Source organism: Dermacentor silvarum, chromosome 2 (assembly GCF_013339745.2).
Source record: "Dermacentor silvarum isolate Dsil-2018 chromosome 2, BIME_Dsil_1.4, whole genome shotgun sequence".
NCBI classification, from domain to species: domain Eukaryota; kingdom Metazoa; phylum Arthropoda; class Arachnida; order Ixodida; family Ixodidae; genus Dermacentor; species Dermacentor silvarum.
The window spans coordinates 90,424,987-90,440,857 of record NC_051155.1 but is presented as its reverse complement, the minus strand read 5'-3'; the positions used below and the strand labels follow the sequence as shown (position 1 = coordinate 90,440,857).

Here is a 15,871-nt window from a genome sequence, read left to right as displayed (position 1 = left end):
ACGAGGCACTGCTAATGATATTGCGACCTTCTTCGTACATGACATCGTACTCCACCACGGTGCTCCAACAATGGTTATAACCGACCGGGGCACAGCATTTACAGCGCAGCTCACAGAAGATATCATGCATCTCAGTGGTACAGTTCACCGCAAAGCCACTGCTAAACAAAACGATCGCTGATATGATTTCCATGTATGTTGACGTCGACCACAAAAACTGGGACGACGTTCTCCCATATGTTACGTTTGCGTATAATACTGCCGTTCAAAAAACTACCGGCCTCACCCCTTTTCGCTTAAATGGCCGTGAAGCTGTAACAATATTGGACGCAATGCTTTTACCCAACCACTGCTCTAATGTTGTCACTGATGCGCCGAAGAGGCGTGCCAGCTCGCACGAATGCGTATCCGTACCAACAACACAACGACGCCGACCGATACAATCTTCGTCACCGAGACGTCACTTATCAACCTGGTGACAAAGTATGGGTGTGGACACCTATCCGCCAGTGTGGTCAGTCGGAGAAACTTTTGCGCCGCTACTTTGGACCTCATAGGATCGTTCAATGACTCGGCGACATCACATACGAAGCGATTCCCTGAAGGAGAAGGCATCACTCGCCATCCCCGACGCCTGTCCGATGTCGTTGACATCTCTCGGTTGAAGCTCTACTACTCCCGCTGACCGCAAAGCTCTACACCTCTCTCACCATCTATGTGTTCCTTAACAGTATCACTGTGGCAACCCCCAGTGCATAAATGTTACGCATCGAGACGATGCTTCTAGGGAGCGGGGTAATGCCACGACCTTGACAAGACTGAAAGTCACTTGGTGCAATTCCATGCTAGGCATGTTGGGTTGCTCCCCGAAGAAGACGATGAAGGTGCCAGGACAGCTCCATAAAAGATCTATAGCGTCGACTGAAGTCTTGTGGTTTTGTCTGTGACAATAGTGTCAGATTGTAATTTGAATATAGGAGAAAACATACTTCTGTTACGCAGAAACTCCCAACACAAGCCCATTTTCCAGCTGCTGTTTGAGGTCTGTCTTGGTGGAAGTGGGCCGTTCCTACTAAGACAGACCTTGGTTCCTTGCAACACTATCCAGATGGCTCTCACCTCTGTGCATCCGATGCAGCGGCGGTGCACGCTGTGTGGAGAAAAGAAAAAAAAAAGAAGGAACCAGAAAGCTCGCCTTTGTGCATAGCGTTCACCGCCAGCGTTTGCAGTTAACATTACAGTTACATAAGCTGCAGTTGCCAGGAAGCAGTTGGGGACCTTTGAATGCTATCGTGCTGCACACTTAAAGGCGAAACCTTTAGCATCCTCCAATTTTTCTGTTGAATCCGTTATTTCAGACTATCAATTATTCTGATTTAACCTGAATTACCGGACAGTGACTGTATAATCGCATATTAAATTTGCCATTTAATTTGCTAGCCCCATGGGGCCCAATAGGATGGAAGAAAAGCAAACAGGATGCTCACAGAAATTATGACAGAGCTTTAATGGAGAATTCACACTTGTATACTTTGAGCAGCACTTTTCTTATAACTTATGCCAAAAATAAAAAGGCAGCAAACTGCTGCATTCTCGGTCTGCTATCACAAGTACTTTTTCTTTTGTGCCTTGAAGCTGGCCACTTCAAATTTCAGGCATTTTTAACAATTTTGCATAACGGTGGGCACCCAGCACTGTCATATGTACTCTGATAAAATCAAACTGCATTCTCGTTTTGTCCATGCGGCAGGCAGGGGATGACTTCACGCACAACAGTTAGGAGGCTGCGACATTTCTGACCCTAGGACAACGCGAAGTTACAAAGCATTCTCTTATGTCTGCAGGCATCGTTGCACATGGATGTCCATGTAACTCGTGGTAGTCCAAAAGGCAGAGACAGCTGAGAACAGTTAAAAGCTTCTTTGTTGTGTCGAACACCGTTGAAGGCAGAAGCCAAACTGACAAAATCGAGTTGTTCTTGTGCCCTGTAGTAAAGAGGGTCCCCCGCTGTGGAGCATGTTCCCTGAAACCGATCTGGAGTGCTAGCCGGTCGCATTGGAGATGAGACGGGCCGGAGCAAAACAGGACACAACACAATAGGACACAACACTTTGTCAATCTTGTCTATGGACCATGCTTTCATGTCCAAGTCATGGCACTTGGTCTGCGCCGACGGTATTCCAAACGGCCGTCATGGTATGCTTATCCGTAACACGACAGCCGTCGTGGGAGTTCCACGTGGCAGTTCTAGGGGCGTTTCACCTTCCGCTTCAGCTTCAGATGAAGGTTTTGAGACTCCTGCACAATAAGAATGCCAATTACTGCCCTCCCTTAGCATGGCAATGGCTCTTGTAAGCAGACAACACTAGAGGTGACGAAAGAAAGATAAAACATATCAATGCTCAAGCACTTGGCAAAAAACACAAGGACACGTGCAACGCCAGCACGGCCGACACATCACACACAAAATCGTTTTTCAAGGAGTACTAACAGAAACTTTTTGCCTAGCTTTCGCTGCTTTATTGGATAGCCGTCGAGCCAGTAATTATGCTACGGAGTCTAATTCCCTGAGAGTGCAACAAATGATAAATTATGTTTTAATGCGACAAATCCGAAACCTGCATCAAGTGCAAGGCGACTTCGGACATGAGCTCATCACGTCAACAATATTTGTTGTGGTGGGCTTGTGGTACCAAATACAACTGACATGAACACACACACTATGACTGTGCTGCCAAAAGTTTGAATCTATATAGCACTTTACAAGGCAAAAAGGGAGAGTGGGTCCCCCTGCCATTTCCATCTACTCTGTGCCACCCGCTCTTGCATCGCGTTTCAATAGTTTCTTTATCGTGTAGTGCTGCGCTGGTTTTACTAACTCTCGAAACTCGCACAAACTGCAAGCAGCAGATAATGCCACGTTCATGTGATGTTGCGGAATTCCCAAGCGGTCCACGGCACTTGACCAAGAACAGCTGCAGCGGTGAATCCAACGCTCCTGTCTTGGCTCGGTTTCTGCCATGGTTGTGCGTTGGCGTTTTGCACAGGAAACCGTAGCGCCATCTGTCCAGCACCATTTTACTCACCGACGGCAGTAAAGGGAGGTGATGGGGTATGCAACCTCACCACTCGCTGCTCGGGGGCGAGCAATTTGAATTGCGCTAAAGGTATGCGGACCATTCAGATGCAATTTTCTCGTAAAACAAGTCTTTTCTTCACATGAAATGAGGGCTGCGAGGTTTCTGGAATGGTATTTTAGCAGTCCACATAAACTTAGTATAGACCGCTTATAAAGTAAGTCGCCGGACTCTGCAAATTTCCACAGTGTAACCCAAAAAACATTTTTGAAAGGCTGTGAACGTGCAAAACACATAGACCAAGCAGCCACATGTATCTGGGAATCGAAGCATACAATCGGGTTTTTCCCCCACTTTCATTGGAGCAAGGTGGTTCCTCTACTTTCCAAGTGCCGTACAGCCACAGAGAAGCATTCCGTTGACTCTGCACTAAACTGCAACTTTTGCTGCCAACTCCCGACGAGAAGGCACTGGTTAGGCCTAGCCGGGAAGGGGATGTCACGGGAAGCTCGCCCTTAATATTTCTCGACACCCGTAGGCTAATACATGGATCTGACGTGAGATCATGCGCACACAGGCTGAACTGGCAGCAGCGAGCGCGAAGCAGGGTTCATGGGCGATCAGCTGGCAACTACCTCGAATGCGCATAGCAAATTTTTTTCATGCTAGCGTATTGTCAGGAACAGCAAAAGCTCGTGTGTGGAGTCTAAGTCGCACGTGCATATCTGCATTTGGGGATGATGCGCATCGTGACATGTGAACGCGAAACGCACTTGCGGCCTTGACTGATTTTTCCACTGTGATGGAGTTGTAAAACACAACAAATTGAATTTACCACTGAATTTAGTTTTTCCGGCGTGCCTGATAATTAAACCATTTTTTTAGACCTAGTACGTGTCGGAAAAAAAATCAGTTGGCGACTGTATTAACAGCAGAGCTGTTTAAGCTCTTGGTTGCGCTGCGTAGAGCGAAAAACAGCTCCTGGCGATGACGTCACCGTGCCTTGCCTAGCAGCCACCTCGCGAAGGGGTGTACGCTTTGCCTCCTCTCCGTGCCTGCACATGCCTTGATACGGGACGTTAAGGGGAGGGACAGAGAGAGAAAGAGAAAATAAGAGCGAGAAAGGGAGAAAGAAATTGTAGCAGCATCAACGAGGCAACGCGCAGAGCTGCTGCTGACGCCATCCACGTTTCTCCGCATTCGCGCCGAACACGCGTGGTGTCCGTGACTGCAGCCGGCGCCTCGGCAAGTGTGGAGGCGCAGCTTGGCTGTGACGTCACCGGGGAGATAAAGCTCGGAGCTGCCGCGACAGCGGCAGAACTCTCGTTGACTCTGTGGCAAGTACATGTAGCCTTGACATGGGACGACCAAAGAACATCCTGACACCCGAAGAAGCCACCCATCTTGAAGTGCATCGAGCGGCCAAGCGAGAATCTGCGCGCCGGTGGCGAACCGATTTAGCACCGGCGGCTAGCAGCACTTAACATTTCTTAACAAAACTTACCGTATTTACTCGCATAATGATCGCACTCGCAGTAATGATCGCACCCCTAAATTTTGTCGTAAAAATTCGATTTTTTTTCCCCCGCGTAATGATCGCACCCCGAACTTGCCGCAGCGATATATCGTGCACCAAGTCTAGCTGATGATCATCATGTTTACCATCTGTCGAACGTTACGTAAATAACTCTTCAAGACTCACCAAGTGAACTGCACACACCAAACAGATTCCTAATTTTTGCCAACCCTTGGCGGAAACGTGCCGTATTAGCATAGCAGTAAACACAAATGTCGTAGTTTTCACGACATGCCTGCCATGTGTTTCTACATCTGTGGCAGCTGAACGCGCCCATCTCTGTTTCTGTCCTCTAAAAGCGGACATGGCTAAGCTGTTGCTGCAAATTTACCGATTTAAATGAAATAATTCATTATTTCGACGGAAGAAACTGTTTTCACGCGCGTGACGCACTCATGACCTCCATGACTCACGAGGAAAAACGCGATCGCTTAGCTCCGTCAGCCGCCATGTTTGTTTTGATCACGTGGTTTTGATATCCCGCAGTGTTACAGCGGCAGCCGCCTGTTGGTTGACTTGTTTGTCATCCCGCAGCAACAAGCTGCCGACGTGTTCCCATAATTCCTGAAAAAGCCGCGTCTTTTCACCATTCTGTAACGTGGTGGCGTGCTTTGGTGTTGCTTGTTGGAGTGCCGGTTCACGATGGGGCGATACGCGAGTTTCACTGCCGCGTTTAAGCTGAAGGCGGTTGATTACGCGCTCGAGCACGGCAACCGCGCTGCCGGCAGGCATTTCGGCGTCGACGAAATCAGAATGAGGTACTGGAAAAATCAGCGTGAGAAGCTCATGGCTACCAACAGCACGCGCCGGGCTTTCCGAGGACCGAAAACTGGCAAGTTCCCTCACGTTGAGAAGGCAGTCCTAGAATACGTGAAGGACATGCGCAAAGACGGTTGTGCAGTGTCGTTAGAAATGATACAGACGCAGGCACGCACAATTTCCCGGAGGCTGGGAATTGCCACAAAGGACTTCCGCGCTAGTTCCGGCTGGACGACACGCTTCATGCGGCGAAACGGACTATCACTGAGGCGGCGGACGTCGTTGTGCCAGCGACTCCCATCCGCGTACGAAGACAAAGTCATCGACTTCCACAGGTTTGTCACGAGAATACGCGAGAAGAACGGATTCCTGTTGTCACAAATATGCAACGCGGACCAAACACCTTTGACATTCGACATGCCTCGAAGCACTACCGTCAACGAAAAAGGTGCTCGTAGTGTCCTTGTAAAAACGTGTGGTGCGGAGAAGCAGCGATGCACCGTGATGCTCGCAGTGACGGCAGACGGGCGGAAGCTGCCGCCATATGTTATTCTAAAGCGGAAAACTATTCTGAAGGGAAAGTTTCCACGTGGGATCCACATCCGCGCTCAAGAGAAAGGGTGGATGACGGCGGAAATCATGGTAGACTGGATTAGAACGGTCTGGGGACGAAGAGCAGGAGCGCTTCTGCTTCCTTCACTGCTTGTGCTGGATAGCTTTCGAGGCCATCTCGTCGACAGTGTCCGTGTTGAACTTAAGGAGCGGCGCATGGAGCTTGCAGTGATCCCTGGGGGTCTAACGTCGCTGCTACAGCCTCTGGACGTATCACTGAACAAACCGTTCAAGGACAACGTTCGCAGGCTGTACGCAGAGTGGATGGCGGCGGGCGACCATGATTTCACGCCAAGCGGGAAAATCAGGAGACCGTCCGTGGAAGTCCTCTGCTCATGGATTGTCGAAGCGTGGAGTAGCATCTCCGACGAGGTGGTCGCCAACAGCTTCAAGAAGACAGGCATATCAAACGCGCTCGACGGAACGGAAGATAACCTTCTGTGGGACTGCGATGACACTGCCGGTTCTGACAAGGAATCGAGCGGCGACGACACTGACGCCAGTGATGCTTCAGACTCTGAATGAAAGTTAGGGGGTCAGTGAATGAAAAAAATTAAAGGGCAATATGCAATGCATGTAGTTCCTGCGTAATGTGTGCGTTTATTACAAAGGTAAGCCTTACTCTACTTTTATTTTTGGTTATGTTCATGATAGCTACCGTAAGAATTCTGATACGCAACTTGTTTGCGTTTTCGGTGCTCAAAATATTATTTCGCGGAAAATTTACCCCGCGTAATGATCGCACCCCGAAATTTGCGTCAATTTTTTTTTTAAAGGTGCGATCATTATGCGAGTAAATACGGTAGTCGACCCCAGTAAAACCTGGAAGAAGCTAGGTCGATCACCAGCTCCACTGTTTACTCCAGCCTTGCACCACTAGTGCAAGCTGCCCACTTTTTCTTTACTTTCCGCACACAAACTGAAGGGTAACAATGCGCATGTGTGCGGTGCGGACCATGCACCGCTGACAAGCGGCCAGAGAAAAAGGCTTCTCCGTCGCCTAGGCAACCCTCGCGCATCCGCTGAGCCAGCATACTTACGCGGCATTTTTTTTCTGGATTACTTGTTCGTTGGCTTACTCGACGTCTCCTCCTCTGCTTCTGCATCGTCCTTGTGGCTCTCCCCTCAGCCAGCACACCTCGTTGAGAAGTGCGCTTGCTGCCGCGCTTGTCTGTGGCATTTTCTGGCTATCGCATCATGACCGGTAGTTCGTCTCGTGCAGCTACACCATAAGCGATATGCACATACATTGAGTTCTATGAGAGAGTAGAGAGGAGTTGGAAAAGACCCCTGTAATGCAATAGCTAGCCTGCATGGCAAGTCAGCACCACAAACTGGACTGTGTGTCACCACCGCAAGCAAACCTTGGCGTGGTAGTGAAGGCGCTCGGGCGTGAAAGCACGAGGTGGCCAGGTCGCATGTGCAGTGAAGAAACAGAGGAGACCACGTCGGCAGAAGCAGACGGAGCTGTAAAGCAGAGCAAGGAAGACGTGTTGGCTTGGGTAGGACGTCAACGTTTGGGAGGCCAACAGCTGTTGGAGGTGCCGGTCGAGCGCCAATGTACGAGGGGACCTCTAAACGATACGTCTTCCGCTCTCGTCAACCAGCCAACGAACAGGAGTCTGTGAGAGCTCGCCTGCCATCTCCTCTCGCGCAAATCATCGAGCGACGCACCACGCCAGCTTTGTGGGACGCCAGCCTAACTGCGAGTGCGCTATGTTACTCGAGTGGAATGCTTTGTAGAGATGTTTCGATATATTTCTCGCTTGCCACCATGCCCTGTGTCCTTGTATTTGCACATTTTACATTTGAATATATTGCCGTGAGTGTTGCAATTCCTTTCTTGCTGTCCTTGAAAGCGTCTCTGACTTTTACAATTGTCTGCTCCCCTTACAAAATCTTAACAACCACATTATATCCGGTCCTGCATTATAAGCAGTTACGTTATAAGTGGCTTGATTTGTGCAACCTTAAAATGGCTTTACTTGATCTATTAAAATATAAATTACTCAATATTTTTATACATTTTGCTGCTGACGACGCATTGAGCACTAAGCTTTTTGGCTGAAGACAGTAGAAAGGAATTAAAGGTTTGAGCACTGGGCCTGGTTGATGGAACTTACAACAGACAGCGATTGAGCTGTTAGTCTGGGCTTGGCACCAAGCTGCAGCCTTTGTCCTTGGCCTGTCAAGCTGAGATCTGTTGCATCATCCAGGTCTGCCGGTTACGAATTTGTCGCCTGATGATTGTCAGCAGCAACTAGGGCCATGGGAACCAGGCCAGCTTGCTGGAAATCCTCAGCACCATCACAGGTGTCTGGCTGGCAATACATGAAACCAGCGAAGTTCCTGGGCACTGGACATGTCAACTGTAAAATGCAATAAACAGATGTAAACTAGTCAGAATGCAAAGCTAGCTGCAAAGATAGGAGTTTCAAGCAGCAGTGCCGAGAAAGAAACCACGAAGCTCTGTACTTTTACAGTACTTTATTAGCTGATATTGTATAATAAGTAAATAAAATCATGTAACTGCTCCCCTCCATCAAATAAAACATGGTATCCACTAGGGAAGAAGCATGATTACAAACGCTTTCGAGCAATTTCTGCGAAAATTTCGTGCTGTCGTGGCTCCCCCACACCCCACAAAGGCACAGTTCTTGAATGGGAACAATATGATACTTTGTTGCACCAGTCTGTGGTTGACAGTATTTCTGCCAACCACAGACTAGTATGACAAAGTATTGCTTTAATTCAAAAAGATGCACCGAATATGTTTGCACACGCGCAGAATATTTTTGATAGTCCGTTCAGACCAATCCTGTCCCTTCTATGATGCATATGCCTGTGCAAAAGAGACTCACTGTGTGCGAAGTATAAAGAATATACAGGCAACCGACAGATTTTTTAGACGCGCCATTTTTCGGACATGCCCGATAATTTGGGCGCCTTGCAGCGCCACCACATACCCCACAGAGCCAATGATACGAATGTCTGAAATTTCAGACGCAGAAATTTTTCGCCCGTTTGATTTCCCAGACCTTTGGCCGTGACTGCAGTGGCAAACCTCAGACCAGCACTTTCACACTACGATCCGCTGGCGGCTGCTGCCACGACCACGACAACGCTAGGCCAGCTGCTTTGACGTTTGCTACCAAGCTTCCTGCTGTTTGATGCTGTGTTTTTTTTTCTTTATTGAAAGAATTCGCTGCTGTCATGTCAGCAATGGCGCCAACTTCACCTTTGCAATCCTTGCCAAGGCTTTGAAGTGCGGAAAGCACGGCGCATTGCATAATGCCAGTTCTCAAAAGTCAGCTTCGCAGCAATAGAGCAATGTTACGTGGTGAAGCATATGCAATGTACGGGGTGCTACCCAAAAGTTCCGGGAAATTGAAAAGCACGGGCAAACTGAGTGTGGAACACATTTCCACAGCTAGATATGGCTAGCAGTATGCCTTGCAGATCAGTGTGCTGAACGACTTGCATCTAAGAAGACGTACTGTTTTGCAAAGTGTTGTTTTGCAATGCAATGCAACTGATTTGGCACATTTCTTAGCAACCAATATGGCAGAATTTAAGAAGCGAAGAATTTGCATCAAGTGTTGCTTTAAACTTCGCAAAACTACGGCAGAAACTCATTGTACGCTAGACGACGCTTTTGGAGTCAACGCCATCAGCCAAAGTAGGACGTTCTTATGGCATAAACGCTTCAAAGAGGGTCGAATGTGTGTTCACGACAAAGAACGTTCTGGCTGTCCGTCAACAAGCACAACCTCGGAAACGATAGTGGAAGTTCGTAAGGCTATCCTTGGAAATCTGAGGCTAACTATAAAGGATGTCTGCGACATTGCAGGGCAGTTGTACGGCACATTTCAGGGAATTTTGTCGGATGTTTTGAACATAGGCGAATTTCTGCAAAACTCGTGCCAGGACTGCTCAGTGACGAACAGAAGCTGCACCGTGTTTCTGTCTGTACGGAACTGAAGCAACAAGTCAGAGACAATCCCACATTCCTCTCCAGTGTAGTAACCGGGGATGAGACATGGATTTATGGCTACGATCCTCAAACCAAACAACAGTCGCCGCAATGGAAGTCGCCAAATTCTCAGCAGCCGCAAAAAGCACGTCAAGTTTGTGGGAATGTGAAGTCCATGCTCGGCGTTTCTTTTTTTTTACCTACATGGAATTGCCCACAAGGAATTCTTATTTCCTTGACAAACCGTGAATAGCGAGCTCTACTGTGATGTTTTGAGGTGCTTAACATAGAGCATTCGTCGCAAGCGTCCGGAGGAGTGAAAGAACATCTGGCTTCTTCACCACGACAACGCGCCCGCTCACACATCACTCCATTGTTCGACAGTTCCTGACTTCCAAACAAATCACAGTACTTCCGCACCCACCTTATTCACCTGACCTCGCCCCGTTTGACTTTTTCTTGTTCCCAAAGTTGAAGTTGAGGCTGAAAGGACGTCGGTTTCACTCTGTTGAAGAGATCCAGTCGGAATCGCAGGCGGTCCTCAACACACTGTCGCCTGGAGAGCTCAATGAACGCAAGAAATTGCGGCAGAAACGCGGGGATCGGTGTATACATGATCAAGGCAACTACTTTGAAGTAGACAGTGCTGATTAGGCGTTATGGTCAACACCTTTTTTACGACTGAAATCCTGGAAATTTTGGGTAGCACTTCGTATTGCGGTGAAGCATTGCAAGAGTGGAAAGGGGCAACTGTCACGGGTCACAATATGTATTTCTCAATTATACACACGTGCACCCACCATCTCCTGTCAAAGTACAAGCACCAATGTACCTAATAAGTGTACTGGCAGGCCTTTAGACCTAGTCAGAGTAGCTCTGAACATTTTATTTGTGATTTCTTTTTTTTTTTTTATTGCACTTGCTGTGAACTGAAGGGGGCAGAGGCCACCGTCAGGCAATTGAAGCCTTCGGTCTCTGTCTCCTCAGGCAAGAGCTGAAATAAAATGAAATTGAAATTTTTGACATGCCTGTGGTTTCAGTGCTAAGGACTGAAAGGCATGCATTCATATTTTCTGGACTGCCCAATTTTTCGGACGTTTTCGCGGCCCCCGGAGAGTTCAAAAAGTCGCACATTGACTGTATCGCATAAGTTCAGAGTCATCAGAAGGCACATGCAAATGACGGAGAAGTAGATGTCCTTCATCCATATCACCGCATTTTCAGCTTTTACAGATGTATGCATGGTCATCCATAAAAGCATTTTAAAATGACATCTGTTGTCTACAACCATACTAATGTGAAGAACAATTAATTTGCTGTATGCATCTTTTTACTGTCACAAGCATCTAATGGTTGTTTTATCCCCAGAGTGAGGATTCTATGTTTTATATCTTCTCACCTCGAGCTGAAACTTACTTTCTCTGACGTGGTACCTTATGTCGATTCTGTCAAGGGCTGCAAGAGTGCCAATGCCAAATTGTGCAACCTCGCAGCATTCGGAATTTGTCACATTGTTTTGCAAGGAGGTGGTCGACGTCAGGGGATGCTACTTCATGCCTTTCTTATTACATCAGCATCCTCAAGTTCCGAACACAGATACAGTGGAAGATGAAACTTACTTGCTGGTCGCCAAACGTTGGATCCAAGGTGCGAGTCAAATCATCTGGCTCACACAGAATGTTATGACGCAGCTGGTGCACTCATCATGTCAACTTGGGTTCCTCTCTCTTTGCTGTCCTTTACTGTTGTGTTCACTTGAACTCCTAAAGGACGTTGAAAAACACTAATAAGGAGCCCATCATAAATTAATATAGTTTATTTATTAAATGTCAGTATATCGAGAAATGAATTCTGTTGAGATTAAAGCAAACATGCTTTTCATGGTGGAACACACTATTGCTATTGTTATGATGCTTCCTTTCTGCTTTTCTGAGAGAAAAAAAAATTCTGCACTAAAGAATTGAAAACTCCTAATCTATTCTGCCACTGTACGCTTTTGTGATTCTAAGATGTTAGAAATGCAATGAAAGTAAGTTTTCAATAAACAGAATTAATTGGCACCTGAAAGAGTGAAATGTCACCTAAACCAACTAGTTCATGTCACTTATGTCAACTACATAGGGTATGCAATGTGCATGAAGACATACACCGTATTTTGTGCGTCTGTACGAACTTTGCAGCAAAATCTGCTTCAAATTTACATTGCAGCTCTCTGGAACTGCACTATATTCTTGAATCTTGGAGAAGTACTGCCACTTGGTATAACAATCACACTTCACAAACCCTTACCCTTGAAGCAATTCAAAATCAAGCAGCTCGCTTTATTTAACTAATCCCGCCATTCGAGAGTAACATGTATGACAAACACCCTGAATCTCCCTGCGCCTTAATTATGCCGCAAATGCGCTTGCCTTTGCCTATTCCACAAGGTTTACCACTCCAACCACGTGCTGAAGAAGCAACTTACGAGGGGAGATCAAAAAGTTTTGCAACTTGGCTATAACCAAATATCTGACAGTGATCTCTCTACCTCTTGTTTAGGTCATCTCTCCAGCCTAGCAAGTTCTGAATATCAAGCCTTCCAGTTCGTTACTTGGTCTGCATCAGTCAGTCAAACGTGGCGTCCTCCCAGGATTTCAAGCTCGAGTACCGGAGAGTTAGTTATCAAATTTTTATGCAAAGAAGGAAGTTCCGCCAAAAAAGTCCACAGTAGGATGGTGAATGTGTGTGGCAGTGAATGCCCTTCATATACTACAGTGACTCGGTGGTTCAATGAGTTTAAACGTGGACGCGTGCACATGGAAGAGCACCCAAGGTCAGGGCGGCCGACCACTTCAACCAATTTGGACCATTCAGCCTCAGCAGAGAGCCTTATGAATAATTGCCGTATCAAGGTGTCCGAAGTTGCCGGAGAATTTCACATTTCTTACGGCACTGCTTTCACTATCATCCACAATGTTTAGGGTATGTCGAAGGTCTCGGCACGATGGGTGCCACGTAACCTCTCTGCGCAAGATCGACACCATCACGTGCATTCATCAAGGGAACTTTTGCACCCCTATTCAAGCGACCCAGAAGATTTTCTCTCACGCCTTGTGACTGGGGATAAGACGTGGCTGTATCAGTGGGACCCAGAAACAAAACAGCAGTCTATACAGTGAAGGCATTCGGGGTCCCCTCCCCCCCCAAAATTCAAGACCCAACGCTCAGGGAGCAAAGTGATGGCAACACTTTTTTGGGACGCAAAGGAGATCCTGCTCACTGAGTATCTTCAAAACAGTAGGCCAGTTACAGGCGAATACTACGCCAACGTTCTTCAAAAACTGCACAAGAACCATCGTGGAAAAATGCCAAGGATTAGTGACACGAGGTCTCCTGCATGACAACGCCCCAGTTCACAGGTCTAGTGTTGCCCAGGCTGCCATTCGAGAGTGTGCTTTCGAACAGCTGGACCACCCACCCTACAGTCCCGACCTGGCCACGAGCGACTTTTATTTTCGAATTTGAAGAAACACCTCAAGGGAACGAGGTTTGATGACTTGAACTCGCTTCAAACTGCCGCAGAGGAGTGGCTTGGCAACCAGGAAGAAAGTTTTTTTTTTGCAAGGTATCAAAAGCGTTCCAGGAAAATGGGAGAAGTGCATTAGTGTGAGGGGAGGTTATGTTGAAAATAAATTTTTTTCCAAGGTCTGGCCGTTTTCCTGATATATGAGTTACAAAACTTTTTGATCACCCCTCGTTTCACCCCACCTTTCTATGTCTAATCCTGATCTGACCACAGATATAAAGGTGCCGCCCCATGCTGCCAAACGAACAGGTACCACAATTCTTTTTTTACCCCGCACAAGTGACAGAAACCACCTTCCTCCTTCCATCATTCACATCACAGATACATTTTCATTCAAAACAGCAATCTATCATGCTATTGCTTAACATTTTTTTTCTTTATATAATTGTCTGCATATTATGTTGCTTCGTTAATACTCCTTTGTGTTGTGCCTTTGGGCCTTGAAAGTATGTATATTAAATAAATAAATACTGCACTGTGCACAATGAAGGAGCTATTAGTCTACCTCTGCGACACTGGCTTGAACCAGATGCTCTAGACGTTTGTTAATGTGTATGCTTGCGCTTGTTACTTGAGCACGTTGTGTGTGCACTGTGTATTGAAGGGTCATTTCCTGCATCCCCAATCTCATCTGGAGCAATATTCCAAGCGCGTCGGCACGCAAAGATCTCCATCGATCGCTAATTAAAGAATTTCTCTGCGTCAGAAGCGTACTCACCAATACTCGCGCTAGGGGCGAGCAGACAACACTGAACTTGTTTCGCATGTCCGGCGCAGAGGCCAATTTTCATAGCTAGGCTCTCTTGAAAGTTCGTTTGGTTCTCCACATCTCGGGCCCATGTAAGAGTGGCCTGAAATAAAGCGACAACTCGTCAAGTGGCATGCCATCAAGCGCAGAAACCGCATTCACCTAAAGAATCCTGCGCAAGTGCTACTATGAGACCATTCGCACACATCCGCACGTTCGTTACGGCCTTCGCGGTGCTTTAGGGCGAATGCCGGCTACATCACTTTCTACGATCACCGAAATGGCGAGTTCAGAATGAAGCTATAACGGTAGCGGACTGCCACAACTGCATAGAAGATGCGCACACCTTTAGCTGTCTCGTCGCGAGAAAGTACGCTTCTCAAAGACGAATGTCGGGCTCACCGTGCCACTGGGAACCTCCGGCTGCGCTTCTTGCTTTCCGAAGCAGTCCGGCAAGACTGACGGAACGGCGTTACGTGAAAGCACTGCTTTGCGGGCCAGCCCTAGCGACTTGCTTAGGAAGGCATTGACTTCGTAGTCCCCTGGGCGAAAATGCAGCGAGCACACGACGAGCCTTCTGGACTCGCTTCGTCCCCAGCGTCGAATGGGCACGGCACTCAGCCATTCGGAACGTCGGGGTTCCTTATCCGGCACCCAGTGGTAAATCACGTTGGGGTCAGAGGCCGAGCTGCTTTTGGTCCAGCGCGTTCCGTTAGGGCACCCAAGGACGTCACATGAACGCGGCATTTGGTACTGCTTGCCGTTAACTTAAACAAACTGAAAAATAGGGAGCCTGCACCACCCCCTGCACGATCCTAAACAGTGCAGCAGCGCACCACCACAAAACCAGTAGGTCGCGCACAAAGTACAGCACCACCCCGAAATGCGCTGGTGGCCCCAAGTACGCTACGGTACGTGCTACCACGAAATAGGCAAATGCTACCGTGCAACAACACACGTGATTACATAGAACTAGAATGTTCTACACTTTCTATAAAGCCTTTCTATAATTCGGATAGACCGGATAGACGAACAGTCTACGGTGCGTCGATCGTCTACGACTTGGTCTACGACTTGTAGTACGTATATGGCTCCGGTAGATTACGTTGGGGAGTGAATGATGATGATAGGAGTGAATTTCTCTTTATGGTGTTATTGCGTTTTGTGTTTTTTTCACTTACATTCGACATGACGACCTACAGCTGAGTGCCGCATATGCGAGCAGCGCGTCTACGTGTACAGTTGTGGCCGTAAGCTGAGCTTGGGAGTGCTGTGGCTGCTAGCCCTCCCCTAACTAAAGGGCGATTCCGAAGCCCCCCTCCCCGCTCCTAAAACGTTAGTACCAGAGTCCTGTTACCCACACCGTTTATGGTTTCTTTTGAGTTGCCTCTACATTTTCCCTTAAAATTGTTATTGTGGCTAAAAGCCAACTGCATCATTGTTGACGTGGGCGTGCACGGCTTTTATTCATACTTTCGCTTTATTTCTGAAAATCCTGTCAATAGGAAAACAAGCGCATTAGAAGCACCAACGGCGGCTCCCTCATCCGTATTTTTTC

General features: G+C 47.6%; 1 protein-coding gene across 3 annotated transcripts; it reads right to left on the bottom strand.

Moving 5' to 3' along the window:
- Positions 1-1,483: 1,483 nt before the first annotated feature.
- On the bottom strand, positions 1,484-15,343 carry LOC119441614 (uncharacterized). Of its 3 annotated transcripts, XR_007465541.1 has the most exons (5): positions 14,716-15,338; positions 14,284-14,416; positions 11,617-11,760; positions 8,148-8,393; positions 1,484-2,298 (listed from the first exon to the last, which is right to left on the bottom strand). XR_007465541.1 is itself a non-coding variant. In XM_049661458.1 (4 exons), the coding sequence occupies exons 1-3, from the start codon at positions 15,058-15,060 to the stop codon at positions 11,678-11,680; spliced, it is 561 nt and encodes a 186-aa protein (XP_049517415.1). In that variant the 5' UTR covers positions 15,061-15,340; the 3' UTR covers positions 10,448-10,561; positions 11,617-11,677. The 3 variants fall into 3 exon arrangements, 1 of the variants encoding a protein (XP_049517415.1); XR_007465542.1 differs by lacking the exon at positions 8,148-8,393 and having other exon boundaries at positions 14,716-15,343; XM_049661458.1 differs by lacking the exons at positions 1,484-2,298; positions 8,148-8,393 and adding an exon at positions 10,448-10,561 and having other exon boundaries at positions 14,716-15,340.
- Between the last annotated feature and the right edge of the window lie 528 nt (positions 15,344-15,871).

Bases quoted from the DNA above. Each gene is read 5' to 3' on its own strand.
- LOC119441614 (XM_049661458.1), bottom strand. From the start codon at position 15,060: ATGCCGCGTTCATGTGACGTCCTTGGGTGCCCTAACGGAACGCGCTGG. The intron at 14,417-14,715 runs GTGAGCCCGACA...GCTTTATTTCAG, and splicing joins CGGAGGTTCCCAGTGGCACG to GCCACTCTTACATGGGCCCG. The intron at 11,761-14,283 runs GTGAGTACGCTT...AACGTCCTTTAG, and splicing joins CGCCCCTAGCGCGAGTATTG to GAGTTCAAGTGAACACAACA.